Source organism: Manacus vitellinus, unplaced genomic scaffold (assembly GCF_001715985.3).
Source record: "Manacus vitellinus isolate BGI_N305 unplaced genomic scaffold, ASM171598v3 scaffold_29_pilon, whole genome shotgun sequence".
Lineage (NCBI taxonomy): Eukaryota > Metazoa > Chordata > Aves > Passeriformes > Pipridae > Manacus > Manacus vitellinus.
In genome coordinates, this window is record NW_021940207.1 from 67,062 (window position 1) to 84,550 (window position 17,489).

The 17,489-nt window shown below is 38.7% G+C and overlaps 1 protein-coding gene across 3 annotated transcripts in view; it reads right to left on the bottom strand.

Moving 5' to 3' along the window:
- TBL1XR1 (transducin beta like 1 X-linked receptor 1) overlaps positions 1-17,489 on the bottom strand; it is a 104,526-nt gene that overhangs the window by 7,714 nt on the left and 79,323 nt on the right. For 2 of the 3 annotated variants that reach the window (XM_018074978.2, XM_018074977.2), the window contains 12 exons: positions 14,191-14,293; positions 11,832-11,977; positions 10,141-10,360; positions 8,026-8,173; positions 7,678-7,819; positions 7,323-7,386; positions 7,124-7,221; positions 5,343-5,403; positions 4,029-4,150; positions 3,489-3,563; positions 948-1,075; positions 605-770 (listed from right to left, as the gene is read on the bottom strand). In XM_018074978.2, the coding sequence (XP_017930467.1) occupies positions 605-770; positions 948-1,075; positions 3,489-3,563; positions 4,029-4,150; positions 5,343-5,403; positions 7,124-7,221; positions 7,323-7,386; positions 7,678-7,819; positions 8,026-8,173; positions 10,141-10,360; positions 11,832-11,977; positions 14,191-14,248 (1,428 nt within the window). In that variant the 5' untranslated portion in view covers positions 14,249-14,293. The remainder of the gene's footprint in view (positions 1-604; positions 771-947; positions 1,076-3,488; positions 3,564-4,028; positions 4,151-5,342; positions 5,404-7,123; positions 7,222-7,322; positions 7,387-7,677; positions 7,820-8,025; positions 8,174-10,140; positions 10,361-11,831; positions 11,978-14,190; positions 14,294-17,489) is intronic. The other variant, XM_018074979.2, reaches the window with a different exon arrangement.

The following is a 17,489-nucleotide window of genomic DNA, read 5'->3' on the forward strand; positions in this document are numbered from 1 at the left end:
TACTAAAATGAGCCTTTTGAAAATTAATACCTAATTCCAAGTAGCCAGAGATTGCATCATGTCTGACAACAAGGTCCTTAAACTTTCAATCATAATAAACCTGTTTATTTTTACCAGAAATACCAAACAAGTAATAGTGTCCTATTTTACAAAATTATGTAGAAACATTTTGTCATCATCATCTTCTCTCGCTTTACATTCTCTTGTTTCTCAGTGAAATTCAGTGAAACAGTTAATCAGATTAGTGTTAGTCTACATCCAGTCATTTTTCACAAGAAACCTGTTTTATCAGGAGTTGAAAGTTCAGAGTTAAAGACAGTATTTGGATGCAATGTGTTATTGGAGACATTTCGCTGAGTGTTTTTTTGTTGGTCATTTTTTGGTTGGGTCTTTTTGGTTTGTTTGTAGGGGGTTTTCTGCTAAGTAAAGACAATATAAGGATAATTATTACTTCACCATAGGCAAGCACTCAGGTGAGAGGTTAAATGTACATCCATGAACAGAAGTAACGTTAGAACAAACATGATAGAGCAACGAAAGTTGGAAAGGTGCTGATGGAAAAGACCAAAACAAAGTTCCCAACAGACAGAAGAGTATTAAATACCTGTGTATTCCAGATGTGTACACATTTATCAAAGGAGCCACTGGCCAGATACCTGCCATCAGGACTGAAAGCTACACTGTACACAGGTTCTTGATGTTTTGTCAGAGTATGAATACAAATTCCTCTGTCTACATCCCATAACCTAACAGTAGAGTCAAAGGATGCACTGTCAAGGAAAAAGACAAGAGATGAATTGTATCTCAATTCAACATATTTTTGTTACTAATACAAACAGAATATGACAAAGTATCCTACATGCTTCAAAACATTCAGTGAACCTACATTTATAGAGTCAAGTAAAAATAACGTTTAACTAGCATTTTAAACCAGGATTAAACAGTACCTTGCTAACATAAGATTGGCATTTGGATTATTTGTTCCTGGTCCTGTAGGACTCCATTTGATAGTATAAATTTCTTTGTTGTGTGCTTGTAAATCATGGACACAACTGTCTTGTTTCATACTCCAGATCTATGATATAAAGGGAAGAAAACACAAAGATATTTAGCACAATATTATGCTAAAACACATTTTACATCTTTATCATTTGCAGGCTGATTGCTACCTTTTAAGCCACTCAAAACATTTGCTATGACTGCTGGGTTCCTAGAGTGATTATGCCAAATATTATTCCAGGACATTCCATTCTTTGGGTTTTAAGTCCCCCAGTGAGCTTAATGAGTAATAAAGGTGCTGTCTATAGAAACCAGTCTGCCTGAGTTAACTGCAAACCCTTGAAAAGTGCAGGGATGAGAACAGATGCTGAAATGAGAAGAGCAATATGTATATGTTCATGTCTGAGCTGACAAAACATCACAGTCCTATTTTTAAATGAACTTCTTGCTACACAGACTCAGCGAAATAAAGGGAGAGTAGAGAAATTTTCTGCTTTCTTACAAATCCATAGACACATACTGCAAAAACTATTATGGCATTTTCCTGGCTTATTAGGATTTGCATTGCCAGGTGTGTGTTCAGTATTCCACACAGGTCATTAGGACTCCAACTCCTTTATGATCATATTCAACAAACAAAATAACTTTATTCTATAAAGAGTTTACACTGCCACTACAGAAGGGATTTTGCAGGGCTTTTATACCTTTTCCTAAATCTGAAACTTGATATGGCAGTTAGCCATCTGAATGCTTTTTTTAATGATATCTGTTTCAGTAGTGCTTTTAGCTCATCATTTATTAGAAAAAGTTAAAGAAGCATGCTCAGGCCCAACTTTATTTAAGATGCAATTGAGGTGCATGCTTAAATAAATGATGCTTTTCAGAACTGCTGCTTCACTGAAGAGGAAATTGATTTTCAATGTGCAGACAGAATTGAAATTGTATTTCCAGTTTAAATTGATGAGATCAAAATCTAGCTTCTCTTCCCAAAACTAGTATAGATGAAAAGAGTCCATATCAGCTGCCCTACGGAACATCGAGTTGTCATCACAAGAGACAAAACTAAGTAGATAAATCACTAGACACCTTACATGTGCTTCAAAACCTGACATTTATTCCTTCTGCCATTCAAAAGTAAGTGATCCATAAGTGATTAGCGATGTGTAGACTTATCCTCAAGCACTTGGTCTTTGAACTAATCCTGAACAAAACAATAACACTCATTCCAGCCTGGGCTGAATTCAAAACAGCAACCAAGAAGTTAATTGCCTGCGTTGCCTGAGCCCACAAACACTGACATGTTCCCAGTTGTCACCTCTACTCACTGAGAGGCAGCAGCAACAGCTTGAGCTCTAGATTGGAATTCATCACACTGGAGTTTCAGCTGTTTAAGTATTAAATACCCAGCTTAAACTGGCTACTTTGACTCCATCCACTGCCAGTGGAGAACAACTGATGCTCTCGGGGGTTTAACTCATCACACTTGACTTAAGACACAACTTAGGAAAGGATGAATTGCTCTTCAGCAGTGCTGGATGCTGCTGACTGAAGATGTCTAGACATCTAGCTTTAGACAGGAGGCTTAATGATTAAATGTTTATATTTAGATAAGGTGATTTCCATTGCCAGAGGCTGACAGTGTGCCAGCAGGAGGGATATGTGGCTACTCATTCAGCTATTCCCTGTTCCTGATTAAACAACATGAGCTGGACAGAATTAACTGTCCCAAGGGCTGTAGTAGGACAGCGCTGTCAGTGCAAAAAGTGTGTCCTGAAACCCTACTAAACACAGGGCTAAAGCACCCACTGAATGTAAAGCAGTATGGGAGTAATGGAAAGCATCTGTGCCATGGAAGCAGCACAGGCCTGTCAGGCCTCATTTATTCAAGTGCATGTAACCTGGAGGCATTTTTGAAGGGATCTCTAGGGTGCCCTGAACTCATATGTGTAAGTTACAGTGTCCTCTGCACTCAAAGGTTTGCCCCAGTTCTACAGGAAAGCAGGTTGCTATGAATTATAGAATGACTCCTGATGAACTGGAAAAACCAAGGAGTGCACACAGCCTCTGAAGAAACAATATGCCAAAGATTTTGACTAGAAAGAAGGAGAAAACAGGGCAAAACCAGGAAAGGAGCAAGTCACCCATTCTTGTATGTGCTACATGACATGCATTCCAGCTTTTTCTTTTAACCAAAAGCAACCATCAAGCGTGACAGCTTAATGATTAATGACCTGATTCTGTAAACAGCTAAAAGCACCTAATAAATCATGCTCAGAGTCTCAGGGTGGCAGCCTGTAACAAGTTCTCTGGACCAAAGCTTGGCTTTGATTAACATGGATTTCTAGGATTGCCTAACCTTGTTCCATTAAAAAAGAGCAAATATTGGACAACACATTGGGAAGCACAGTGATACTTCTGGATCGTCCACATGAATGCTGTGCATTCCAGAGTCCTACAAAGACAAGGGTCAGAACCAGAACTCCCATTACCTTTAGAGTCATGTCATCAGAGCAGGATGCCAGGAGATTACCAGTTGGATCCCATTTGATTGCATTTACTTCATTCTAAAATTGAACAATGAGAGTAAGTTGGAGTCTTCACTTCCATTACAAATGACAGCTTACAAAAGACAAAGTTGGACAGCAGTTATGAGTATGTGCATAATTGTCAGGATTTTAACATTTAATTTTCATTCACAGCTTTGCCTTCAACAACAACAACAGCTTTTTGCTACCTGTTCACCACATTTTCCCATGCATGCTTGTACACCACATAGCAAAGTTTTAAAGTTACCATGTTTCTTCTTCTAAAGCTCACTTTTGCATTCTGGCACTGGCAAAAGAAGCTGCACGTGGGAGTGAGAATTGCTCTAATAATCACAAAGACTACAGTTACCATACGCCCTTAACCACAACTACCTGTATGTGCACCTATTGCCTGTACAAGTGCTGTGTACTGGCAAGTTTACTGGGCCCCCAGTCTCTCATTAATAAAAATATTAGAGCAATCCCCAATCTTCCAGTACTTACTGTGTGACCCTGGAAGGTTTTGATGGGCCTATCTTGTCCTAGTTTACAAACGTGAATACACATGTCTGTACTGCAAGAGGCAAATGTGTTGTTACTCTGCCAATCAACATCTAATGCTGGTGCTAAAAGAAAAAGAAAGACATTTAAAGCTACTCCTGTATTCTGCAGGAATTTCATGTGCAAATTCAGCACACACCACCTTAGAACAAATGCCAACAGGAAGCAATGATTAATTTTACAGCAGCTCTGAAGATAATCAAACACCATGAACAGTAAGAAATGCAGTCAAAATGAGTTACACAAAATGAAACAAAATTTAATATAAGTCCTTAAAATAAAGAACATATCTGAAATGGAAGTTATACAGAAGACAGGGCAGCAGGACACCAGGCTGCAGTTAAGCCATGTATAAATAAATCTCAGGAGTCAGCACAAAGAACAGGTTCCCACAACTTCACACGTTGTCACACATGAGCTCATCTCCATTAACAGCCCCTGCCCGTGCTGATAGATGACAGCCAGGGAAAGGTAATGATTTACTTCCTTTCTTAATTCCAGTATTATAAGGTGTGGTAACTTGAAGCTTAATCATGGGCAACATATTCCATTTGATCAAGCCAGATATTTATGGCAGATAGCACTCAGAACTGCTTGGAGTAAATAATGAAGTTTTTTTATTGTTGTCATGCCACTGGAAATGTAGTGTGAGCAGAATGAAGAGTGGACACATTTCTTAAAGGCCCTTCAATGACATGTCCGTCATCCTTTCCCTTCTATTTCTCAGCTGATTCTGGCAGGCTTGCTCAGCATGCAGCCCACAGAGCAATTTGTCTGACCTCCTGTGAGGCTGCACTCTCATCCCAGCTGGCCACTGAACAGCCTTTCAGCTGGTTTGTGGCCAAACAAATTGGGGACAGCACAGCAGGAAGCAGGGAACAATGGGATGCGGGGCTGGGATTACTGTAGCAGGAAGATGACAAATGCAGTCCTTAGGTAATAAACACAAGTCCCTCGTGGCCCACCCACTTGATTTGTCTGCCACTGTACTACAGAAAGTCGGGAATATTTGGATTATTTATCTCTTATGACTTTCACAGAAATGCAGTAATACTGTGAGTTATAAAATCAGAACAAATCTACCTTTGTTCACATTCTCATTACGAATATGGGCGTCAGTAACCAAAGACTGCCTGTTAGATTTTAAAATGGTGTGAACAAGCACCACAAGCACTGGATCTTTTAACTTACTTTAATATATAACACTTTTTTCATCTTTTCAGATGACAATCCTGAATGACCAAAATCAAGACTTACCAGAATGAAAAGGAAACTGCTGCTTGGCTTCGCCAGTGTGGGCATCCCAAATAATTGTGGTCTGTATTAAACAGATAAATAAACAATAAACAAACTTGTACAAATTGGTAATTTCCCAACAATTACCACCATTCACAAGTACCAGAGTACCTACGCTGCTCCCCACCACCCAAACCTGATCCTGATTACACATTTCCAGTGTTTTAACCACTACTAAAGGAAATGGTAGTAGATGTACAGACAGCTGTAGATAACCTTAATATGTTGTAATATTAGAAAGGTGTTTAATCACAACATTTTGAGGTCTGGAGGGCAGAAGGGAGTTGTGGGCTTTTTTTATTTTTAATAAACAAAAATTAAATAGATTTACCTCCTTAGTCCTATTTATATTCTTGTAATACATTCCATACATCTACTTTTATTTCAAATACTTGAATATTCAGATTGTAATATCAACTACTCACTTGTCCCTAAGGAGATCTTATCAACAACTGGTCACATTCTGAAAGATTTAAGGGTGCAATTTTGTTCGGAGCTATTCTCTGCCAATATTTTGGTTAAAGAAATCTTACAGGACAAAATTTGTGTCTTATGACCACTATATTATTTGCCAATATCCCTGATCTACCTCAACGATCAGTGAAAATTTTGACACACATTCAATGGAAGCATGAACTGATTGCATAAATAATTTATGAAAAAGAAGCATTAAGGTTGGAACAATCTTTCTGCTAATGCAGAATATTTTTCGAAGCATAAACTCAGTTGCTTTGTCTAGGAGGTTTTATTGACTGAAACAAGGCTTCTATTTTCCTCCAGAATATTTTTCTGCAAATTAAAGCTGTACCTCTACAAAGATTTAAAAACTGGCATAACCATCACAGCTGCCAAAAGAGGAAACACATCCTTTCCATGCTTTGAAACATTCCATTTTCCTTCCGTTGTGCCAGCACAAGCATTTATAAAGCTGGGCACTAAAGCAAACCAGGTTAAATGTGTGCAGGAAAAAAATAACAAATAAAGGAGAGAATTTACAGCTTTACAGTGACACTGCCAGTTTTAAGTGGTTGTACTGAGCTTGCAGTTTGCTGCTCTCGCTAAGAGAAAGCCTGTGCTGACTTCTGCACCTTGAATCAGCTACTCAACTCTTCTTACACTTTTGAACACTATTTGATTCTTTGAATTCATCTTAAGACTATTCTTCATCACTATGTGTCCTTCCTAATATTCATAGAATCTCTCACACTAACAACAGCTCTGAATTTAAAGACCTTGTGAGTCTAAGTTTGTTTAGAGATGTGAAATAAAACACAGTTAAACAATGAGCTCCATGGCATTACACTACTGGCACTTCCCCAGTTACATATATTGACTTCCCCTATATTCCAGCTCTAAACTTTTCAACCATTCTCAGGCTTGACTGATATCCAACTCAGTGATTTTTTTTCCCCTGAGGCTTTGCATAAAGTGCTTCACTAAATTTTAGATGATTTGGTTTTAAAAGGTTTAATGTTTCTGCCTTCAACACACGTACTTTCCAACTTAGGCTAAACTAATTGCAAAGAGATCCATGGACACTGAAATCTAAGAAATTAAAATATCTCAATAAACTACCATGAAACCCAAAGAAACACAGCTAGAATAACAAGTTCTTTCTAAGTACATATTTACATCCATGCCTTCAGTTCAATTTACTTACTTTTCATAGCTTTGTTATTTTGCTTACAATTAGATTATAATGGTGAAGGAAAGAATTTTAATTTTACCAAAGATTATCTCACCTTGTCCACTCCTGCACTTAAAATGAAGTTTCCTTTCTTGTTCCATTTTAACGCAAATATAGGACCTTTATGTTGCCCTAAGGTGCTGGCAAGATTACCTGAAAATTTATATTGATATGAATACATTAAAAAAATAAAAAACTATGCTGTGAGCCACAATACAGGAAAATATATTGGAAATTAAAAGTATTTTACTTACCATCTTTAGTCCATATCCTGGCAAAGCCATCGTAAGACCCAGTTGCTAGAAGCGTACCTTCACTCTGTCAGCAGAAAGGTAATTTATTTTTTTTTACTGTATAACTCAAAGCCTAAAGAGCACAAATTTCAGGTAGAATACATCTGCATAAGATTTGTGGTATTTATTCCACTGACTACAACTTATTAAAAAGAAGTTCCATAGGTGCAAATAGAAGAAATTACAATGCCACTCAAACCAGCAATATTTCAGGCGCCACCAGAGGATGCACCGTTGCTGTCACTTAAAATTTGACTACGCAAAACTGTAAGTACAATTTTCCCTGGGTGTTTTGAGCACTGCCTTTTGCACTTACGTTCCAGTCCAGTGATGTCACATCTTTGTTGCTGGGTACATCCTGCCCTCCTTCCCGGATGCAGTGCCGAAGTACCAGCTGCGTCGAGCCGCTCGTGCTGTTCTCACTGAGGTTCCATATCCGTGCTGTCGAATCTCCAGATCTACAAAACATTATTGGATAGTATCATATATAATTATATCACATTATTATTGTTATTATTAAAAAAAAAAAATGCAGTTGGAAGTACTCTTTTCTAGACAGCAAACTTGGCACAGAGGGCGTTGGGGTAGGTGTTATTTTAACTCGTTGCCATCAGCACTCAGCAGTGAGCCGGATATTCCACACATTCCTGCAAAGTGCACATACCCTGAGGCCAAAAGGTCACTAACGGGATTCCAGGCACAGATGAATACTTCAGATTCATGGCCACGCAGCACCACTGCCTTGTTGGGAGGGATTTCAACATCTCCGTCTACTTCCATCATGTCTGTGTGATTATCTGCATTGTGGGAAACAGTAGAGAGAGGTGGATTTTAATATTTTGGGACAATACTACTGTACGGGTCAGATTCTTCTGGGATAAGGACAACAATCCACAATTTATGTGATGTAAAAATCCGACAAAGCTGTCACGTTCCCTTATTTTTCCAGTTCCAATTTATGAAGTGCTATAAACAGACAGGGAGTTTCAAAAATGAGGGAAAGCTCTTTGCCCTTCTAAACCTTCACATCCACATGGATTTAATTTTGAGGCTTCAAAACTGAGGTTGAAAGTTATTTTTTTGCTATGTTAAAAAACAAATGCTGTTACAAGTATTCAGTTTCTCAGGCCCAGTGCTGCAGTTAAAATATATTACTAGTCTAACTTGTGCTTTCAAATATGCTTCTTACACATTCATTTTCAGAAATCTCTCTTTTCAACAACTGCAATCAAACAGGTTTTAAATCTACATCTCAGACACTTCATTTACAAAATGGCTTTAATTAATATAATCACATTTGGTGATACAGTAAACTGATAACAGAACCTCTCAGCAATTACCATGGAATTGTGGCAACACAGAACTTCCTACGTGGAACTGAGGTTATATCCATATTGTTCTGTAAAACACACTGGGGGTAATTCAATAGTTCTCTTGGCATCTACCATCAATCATTTTCTATTATTAAAAATAAATTCACGCTGGGTGTAAATGCAGAATATGAGAAATGCTGCACAGTTCACCTGTTCCGTACTTATTCACCGCAGTTAAACAAATCATTCCACATCTATTGCTTAATTTAGCATTAAGGGTTTCTGTCACTGTTTGTACGTGTGAGAAAACAGAAAAGGCTGTTAGAACATGCATACTTTTCAGAAAGACACCATATAAAGCATTGCTTCAGTCAGAGAATCGATGCCAGTATGAAGTGCTGTACCAGCCAGCAGGGGCTGCTGGTAGATCACAGTTAGCAGTGCTGTGATCGAGGGTTACCCTTTCTCTATCCAGTTAACAGTTAATGAGTAGATAGATGTCCTTTTGAGATTTTTAAATGCGAGCATCAAAGTAGAGATCTTATTTGTTTCAGCCAAAATTATATTTCCAGCTTTTTATCATATATACTAAAAAAAAAACTCTTAGTAAAATCCAGAACTTGTATGTGGTCTGATACTAATATTCTCTCAAAAATGTCATTTCTTCAGGTGTTTTTACAGCAAGAGCTGTAACTCCCACTCTTAAATGTGAAATTCAGACTTCCAGAACAATATTTTCAGAATGATTTTTTAACGCCTGACCCAAACTTTTCCATACTGAGCCTGACTGTAAGGTATGTATGTTCCTTTGATCAGGGACGACAAAGAGAACTCATTTATTTCACCAATCACAGCTAGAATGGAATTGATGAATAAACCAACCTTGAAAGCAGTTGCATTGAATAATTCTGAATAGCAAATCATGAAAACTGATACTGACAAAAGAGACAAGTGACACACGACTTGTCCCAGCAACCATGACCTCAGGTAGGCCTGTCCTAGGGGGAGCCAGGTAGAGCTCCCAATCCATGGATAACAGAACCTATTGGAAGGAGTTTGTGGAGCTTCAATGCTCAGTTTTAACTGGCTGTGGATTGGCAGAGTCCTCTTTCCCTGTACAGGGGCCAAACCTGAGGAGGTGCAACGTTTTAAGAGTTGTCTCTGATTATTTTCTGCAAGAGCTTTCAGAGGGTCCTGTGAAAAACCTCCAGATGATGGGAAAGGAGCAGTAATAGAAGTGAGATTGGGTCTAGGGAACATGCTGAATTACTGAATTCAGAAGTTTGCATCTCCTGCAATTCCAAATATCAAACTGGGGACAGTCAAAGGTGAGACACCATCTGAAGGTATTCTCTGCAAGCTGAGAGGTTACCTCTTCACTTTTACATCACTGTCTACTGGCTCATATTTTGAGAAACAACAAGAAAATGCTATCACAGCTTAAGGTCATTTCTGTCTCAACTTACTTGCTATAGTATGTGCTCCATTCTCTTCCCCATTTGCAGTATTCTCTCCATTTTTTGCTGATCCCTGTTGGTTGGTGGCAGCTGCAGCTGCAGCAGCTGCTGCCTGTTGTTGTGCAAGTTTATCTCTGTAGGCCTGTTGTCTTGTCTGTACCACATCAGGCATCACTGCGTCTATCAGTGAGAGAGACTCTATCGGCCTACCATCAAACAAGGTACCATCCTAAATTATAGCAGAGGGAGAAAACAAACAAACAAAAAAAGACAACACCAAGTACAAATTAACATTATGGGCAAAAATTCCAAGCAAAACTAAAGCAAAAGTTCTGATTTAATACAATACATATAACAAATGGTGCTGGAAGTGGTATCTCATCATTGTCGTGGTCAGGATTGGAATTTTGATCTAAAGGTAAGTGGCCACTATAAATATGCAAAAAAAGCCACTGCAGCCCTCTGGGAGAGCCTGTGGAATCAAAAGTTATTTGCTTTGAGTTTGCTAATTCGTCTGCTAAAGCAAAAAATTCTGTAAGCCATCTATGAATATGATTTCAAACATGAGTGGCTGCAGCAAAATCTAATGGTTTGTTTGAAGAGCAAGCTGCAAACATTGCAACTCGGGTCACTGACTTGTGAAGTTATTCTATCTTATTAGACTAATACTTTCCATAAACATATTATCTGGAGAGTTGACTAGTTTTCTTCCTTTTTTTAAACAGTGCTGGCATGCTTTCAAACAGCAAGGAAGAATTTTATCCTGAAATGGACAAGACCCAGTTAAAAATACACTTATACATATGCTAGGTCTTTGTAAGGATCTATTTTTAGGAGCTAGAAGGATTCCTTGCAATAAATACAGGGTCTCTTTCTTCTATTCCTATAACTTGCTTTATTTTTCTGAAGCTTCCTAAGGGAAAGGATTTGCTTGGAACTATGAAAACTACATATAAACAGCAGGCATAAGGGAGACTGGAAAGAGAGCAGAATTAGTAGAGGAAAAAAATAGTTTCCTTCTGGGATCTAACTGACACATAGAAAGGCTGCTAACCTTCCAGGCATAAATGAGAATGGAAATTGAGGGTGAGTGTCTGCAGCATCAGGCAGGAAGATATATAGCTTTCTGTACTGCTGGAATAACCATTTAAACATCAAATTTAATAGATCCTGCTCAAGATGAATTAGCCAGCAGAGGCAAAAGGCAAAGTGGCATTTACCTTCATCCTTCCTGCCACAAATTCAAACCCTCTCTCTACTTGGAAACCTTGCCTTTGGGCTCTCATTACTTCATTATAACGACACATCACCCAAATGAGAGCTGCATAGTGCTCTCCCACCTCCCTACTGCCAGCCTAGGAAAATAAAAAATTAAGAGATTACTTGTCTCAATTATTAACTTATCTCACTTGTCTGGATGTACTACAACATTATATTAGGGTAAAAACTCTACAGACAACGGACCTTTCAGCAATGAGCCAGAACACCATGCCTGGTGTTGTGTGGCTGCACTGGGCAGAACCCCTACCCAGTTATGTCACTCCATTCTGGTTCCACCACTGGAGTCATGGTGAACACCAGCAGTAAGGAATCTGAAGTAAAAGTAAATAAATAGGATACAAGAAAGTTAAGAAAAAATACTAACATTCAAACTTACTGCAAGCAAGGACACAACGCTCCAGCAGGCAAAGCCTCCTTACCTCATTAATACTGACTTCTGCCTCTACATATTGTAGACCTTTCTGGATGATGGAAATCAAAGCAGCTGGTGGCACCAGAGCACCATTTATATTAGACTGGCTGATATGGCTCTCTATACCAAAGGTAAATGCTGAATGGGAAAACCCTAAAGACAAGGCAAAAACATCAGAATTGATTTACAGACAGACAACGCTATTTGCTGTACCATGGCAGGATCTTCTGTTTACAAACCTGAGCAACTTATACAGAGTTACAGCATGTTTATGAGCTACAAAAAACCCTCAGCAAAACACCTCATTTCCCTCATATGTCTCTAATTTAAACACGCAAAAAGATAAAAGCGACATTTAAATATGAACACAACTACGGTACCATTGGCAGAATATCTGTGCATGAGTCAATAAAAAACCATAAAATATACAGTTCACAACAGCATTTAAACATATTTATATATTCATAAACTACACGTGTGTATTGCATAATATACAGTATTTAATAAAAAAGGAAAAATATGATATGTAAAGCAATATAATATATATCTATCTCCCCAACATACCAAGACTCACTTGCTATTTTTACTCAGTGATTTGATACCCATGAAAGTGAAATGGATCTGTACATAGAACAGAATTCAGCTCACGGTACAGTGCTGTCATAATTGTGTATGCTTTGGCACCTAGAGCTACATCAGCACTGTGCACTGATTAAGAAGTAGCAAACATGTTATGGTGCAGCACTGGCAGCTGCTTGCTACTTATTTGATCACCCTGAAAAACTGAATTTAACCTAGAGAAAAATAGTTGTTTCAGCAAATTAACTTTTCTGTCATGGATTTTTTTCTTAAACCACTTTATTTTTTTTTTTTCCTTTTACCCTGTCAGGTAAGTAAGAAGCTGCCTGAAAACTTTCAAATGAAGATGAAGCAATTTTGTAAGTTTGGCTTCTGTGACAAAAGCAATCTGCAACTGGAATGAGAATGTGTAATAGTTTTCAGTAAATTCAGACGGAACGGTGAGTTTCTGCTTTCTTTTGACAGGCAGATACTGAAAAACTCTGCCATCCACCACTGCTTCTCTGTCTCAAATTGGGAAGTCCATGAGAAGTGAACCTATGTTGCATGAGCCAAATGCATTTTCAAGAAGCCTGAAGCCACCCATCAGCAATCACTAAACAAAACTAAGAATCAGTAAATGTTGAAACAGCGAGGTAAAATATATATTATGTAGTTTTAAATATATATATATATATATACACACACACATTAAAGTTGATCTCTTACACCCTTATCTTAAGACTGGAGTTTATTCTTGCTTTAATATGCAGACTTCTTTTATGAATTGCTGAGATCATATTCCCTCCTGGCAGCTGACAATCATCCCTTGTTCATTTACTAGGGCATGCCCTGACTTCCAGTCAAATCTACCCGTTCTAAATGTAGGCTGCATTAAGCAGTCAATGTCACAGCTGTGAGTAAAGATGATGTTGTCTCTTACACAGCTTCAAGAATAACCACCACCACAAAACTCCCTGCAGCCATATGGCCGCATCTAGAAACCCAAACACGCAACACAAACTGCTGATCCGACTGGGTTTGGGAGGCTTTAAAAATAAGGGAACACTGCTGCGTTCTTGCTTGTGATTTACAGACACAGTCAGTTTGGATGAATATGATAGCAAAAAGGTTTCTTTTTAAGTCTGACAATATTCAACTGCCTTTTACTCCCAAGAAGCAGGAGGTTTTGGCCAGCCTGATGCCAAAGGACAAGATCCTCCAAGAAAGCGTCCTGCAGGGAGGGAGGCTTTTGGGAACCCAAGACTGTAAAAAAATCTGTTCATCTCCATTTAGATTCAAGTGATACAAGCCATACAGTCACAGTTGCCACTTCTTCCTTCGAAGCACAGCAACATCTGCCCTCCCACAGTCACATTCAGGCAAGGAATTCAGCGACACAAGACCAGCTTGCAGGAGCACCATTACTCCAAGAACATGGGAAAAACCAGTATTTTGCTAATCATCCTATTTTCTTCTTCAAGTAGCTCCGAAGAAAATGGTGTAAAGTGCCACGGTCACCCTGCAGAGAAGTGATCTCCAGGAAAATGCATTTCTAGCAATCCAGTGAGTCCTTGGCTGGTTGACTGCCATCTGAAGACTCCAAATGACTAAATCTGATTAAGTTACAGAAGGTAACTTGGCAGGGATTCGTTCTCTTGTTGAGAAGAAATACCAAGAAACAGTTCAGACAGAAGCACATACCTACTGGCAAAATAATTAAATGAGCCTGTGTTTGCTAAAGCCGGTTGCCGATGAAGACCAAATAAATTATGCATTGTTTAATAAACAGAATTGTAAAAACTCACCTGACTCTTGCAAGTATCTATATACCAGGAAGTTAACCTCATCACTGCTTATACTCATCTTTATTCCCAGTTAAACCATGAGGTCACAACAAAGGACACAACCCTGCAAATAAAAAGAAAAGTAGGTCAATTAAATATTTTTAGTACCTAATAGGTATTTCCCAACAAAAGCTATATTTATAAACTAAGTACTTCCCTGGCAGCATAGACAATAGTTTTATTTTATGATGCAAATAAGTCTACTGGAGTCATTAAAAAGGCATTTGTCTCACCACAACATAAAGGTCAGTAAATTAAACATGGAGGGGCCAGATTTTCAAACAATACAAATTGGTACGGACTGGGGAACTATGCTGTTTAATACCAGTATTAAAAAGGTCTCATTTCAAAGGTTTTAAAAAATAATCAAGTGAGTTTCATCTATTCAACATTATTGCTATGGAACACTTTTAAAACGTGGATTTTTCTCTCCCTGGCTAACAAAGACCAAGAACTTGGTTTCACATTGGTATCCAAGCAAGTTCCCACTTTTACTTTCTAATCCACTCTTATTTTCAGGTATTCCTTCTCTAGTAAAAAGGTGCAATATGGGCTACAACATGGTGTCTGTTCAAAGAAAGCCCAGTTATTTCCACTAAAAATTAGAAAACATCTCAGCCATAAACCTCAGCTTTGCAAAAGCAATTCTTGACATTAGAGACAAGCTTTAAACAGATCTTTTGTAGCAACATTTCTCTAGGTTTTCATTCAATACTTTAAAAATATTGATGGACATACATATATACTATTTTCCCCCGACTTTATAAATGGTGAACACTTAGCAAGACAAATAATGTATCTGACTATATATACTTTTGATGAAAACCTCTGAAAACCTGAAGCAACGAAGAGTCTTTAAAACAAGAAGAGACAGAATACAGTATTTTTTTTCTAACTCCTAGTCTCATTTTTAAGAACATTCTCATGACTTCTGAATGTTTGAAAACCCTGACCTTTCCAAGTAAACAAGTAAAAACATCAGCTTCCAGAACACATTATGAAATAATGTCCATCTCCTGCTCCTACTATCCATCCAGTACTTTTCATCAGCAAACCTTCTTAGGTTTTTTAACCAGCCACTCACCACCATAATTGCTTCAGTACAATAACTTCTAGTGGGTGCAACAGGATCGGTAAAGGAAGGAACATTGATACCAACCCTACCCCACCTCTGCTCAGCCACCAGCCATGACTGGGGTACAAGACACACCTGCCAAATTCCAATATAATTTGAGGGCTTATTTACTGAGCAGTATGTGAAATGAATGGCATTTTTAGCCATTTCATGTATTAGCAACCAATTTCACCATGTGCAGGACCACACACCAATTTATTGAGCTATGTTTTGTTGCCATACGTAGCACAAATTATCTTTTTTTAAGACTGTTTGTTACAGAGAAATTATGTAGGAAGAGGAACAATATTTTCCTTCAGAGAAAAAAGGTAATTAACTTTTAAGAGACTCATAAAGAAACCTTTTTACATTACACACACACATGCACAAATGGCAGTATTTGTTTCATGGATCTGTCACTGATTTTTAAGACCTTGCTGCGTCACCAAAAAAGATAGATCAAAAGGCAGGAATCAGATGAAAGCACTGTTTGCCACACAGAGAAGTCCTGAATTATTAATAAATAGAGGGCTCCCCACTCAAAGCAGAACCGTGGAAATCCCACATAAATTCACCTGAAGACAAAAAAAAAAAAAACCCTAACGTTTTTCTTGTCTGTCAAAAGTGTTCTTCACCCTGCCCAAATCAAACGAGTCTCATTTTTTCAGGGCTGGTTCCAAGTGTTTTCCACAAGACTCTCTGGCAAGGCAGGAGCTGGCACCCGGCTATCAGGAGGTGGCAGTGCAGCACTGGCTGCGGGACCCTGACAACCAGAAAAAACACAGGAATGCCTTCAATAAATACACTGCCTGCCTGATGAGGACGTGAAACTGAAAAGGGTGCAGAAGGTTCCAGTGTTTTACCAAGATACACCTTTTTATCCGTTTTTTCTGTGCCTATTTACACTTTCTGAAAGCTCACTGCTGTGTCTCCCCCAGCCCAGGCCCAGGAACAAGTGTCCACAGACAAGGGATGCAAGGAACTGTGAGAAGAACGAGGAACACCAAATCCATCTTCCTTCCCCTCCCAAGGCAAAATGTCCCATTAGAGAGGAAATACAGCAGAAGTACAGATATGAGATGATACAATAATTATTTCCCTTTGACAAGTTCTGAATTGATACAGGGATGGATTCTGGTTGACAGGCTTATGCTGCCAACCCTCAAACTGCTGTTGTTTCCACCCCAAGGAGCTGTGCTTCCTCCTCTCCTTCTCACTCACAGCTTCCTGGGAAGCACCCAGTGGGAATGACCCGAGACAGCAGCAGTGAGGGGCTGACGGTGAGAAGGAGCAGAGGTGGGATGGAGAGGGGACACACCGGTCATGCTGCTCTCAGTGCTCATCACACACGGCCACCCCCTCACTTCAAGAAGTTACAACTTGCTAAGGGTGTCTGCCGAAGAAAAACAGTAATGGCAAAGAAAATAAACCTGCTAACCTACGAACCACGTGAACTCTGTTTTCCCTGGTGCCCCAACATGGTCACAAGGCTTGTTTGGGAGGTGACAGAGGAGATTTCTTAGAAGCGGCGTCATGTAAATGGAAACACTAATAGAGGAAGAAAGGCTGAAAACAAGAAAATTACAGGAGAAAAAAATAAATTTATCTCTGTATCCACCCACGCCTGTACACATGTACCACAGATACTAATAAATCCAACTCATTAATGCTGGCTTATTTCCTACAAATCCACTATTTCCACGTGCAATCAACTACTTATTTTGGGCACTTAATAAATATTAATATTGCTCTTTATTTTAGATACAGGAATTAAGTCACCAAAAAGACACAGAAAAATGACACAAAAATAAGTAGAAGTTACATACAACTCCAACCAGTCATATTTTTTGCCTAATTTGCAAAGGGACGATTAAAAATATCTTAAAATATTTGCAGCTGTATGTCCCAAACCCACTCTGAAAATGTAACAAGATCCTTGAGGCCCTTTTTTTCCAGCCCTTAAAAAAATTCCAAGTCTTCCTCAAAACATTCTGTGGAATTACACGGCAAAGCATGATGCACCCACACTGCTGTTTCAGATCCAAGTCTGCTTTTAAAGGGAGTCTCTCCCACTTGCCTCTGCTTTTGTTTTGCACCTTGGAGCAGGCGCAGCGCATGGGAATGAGACTCCTTACTGATAAAATTA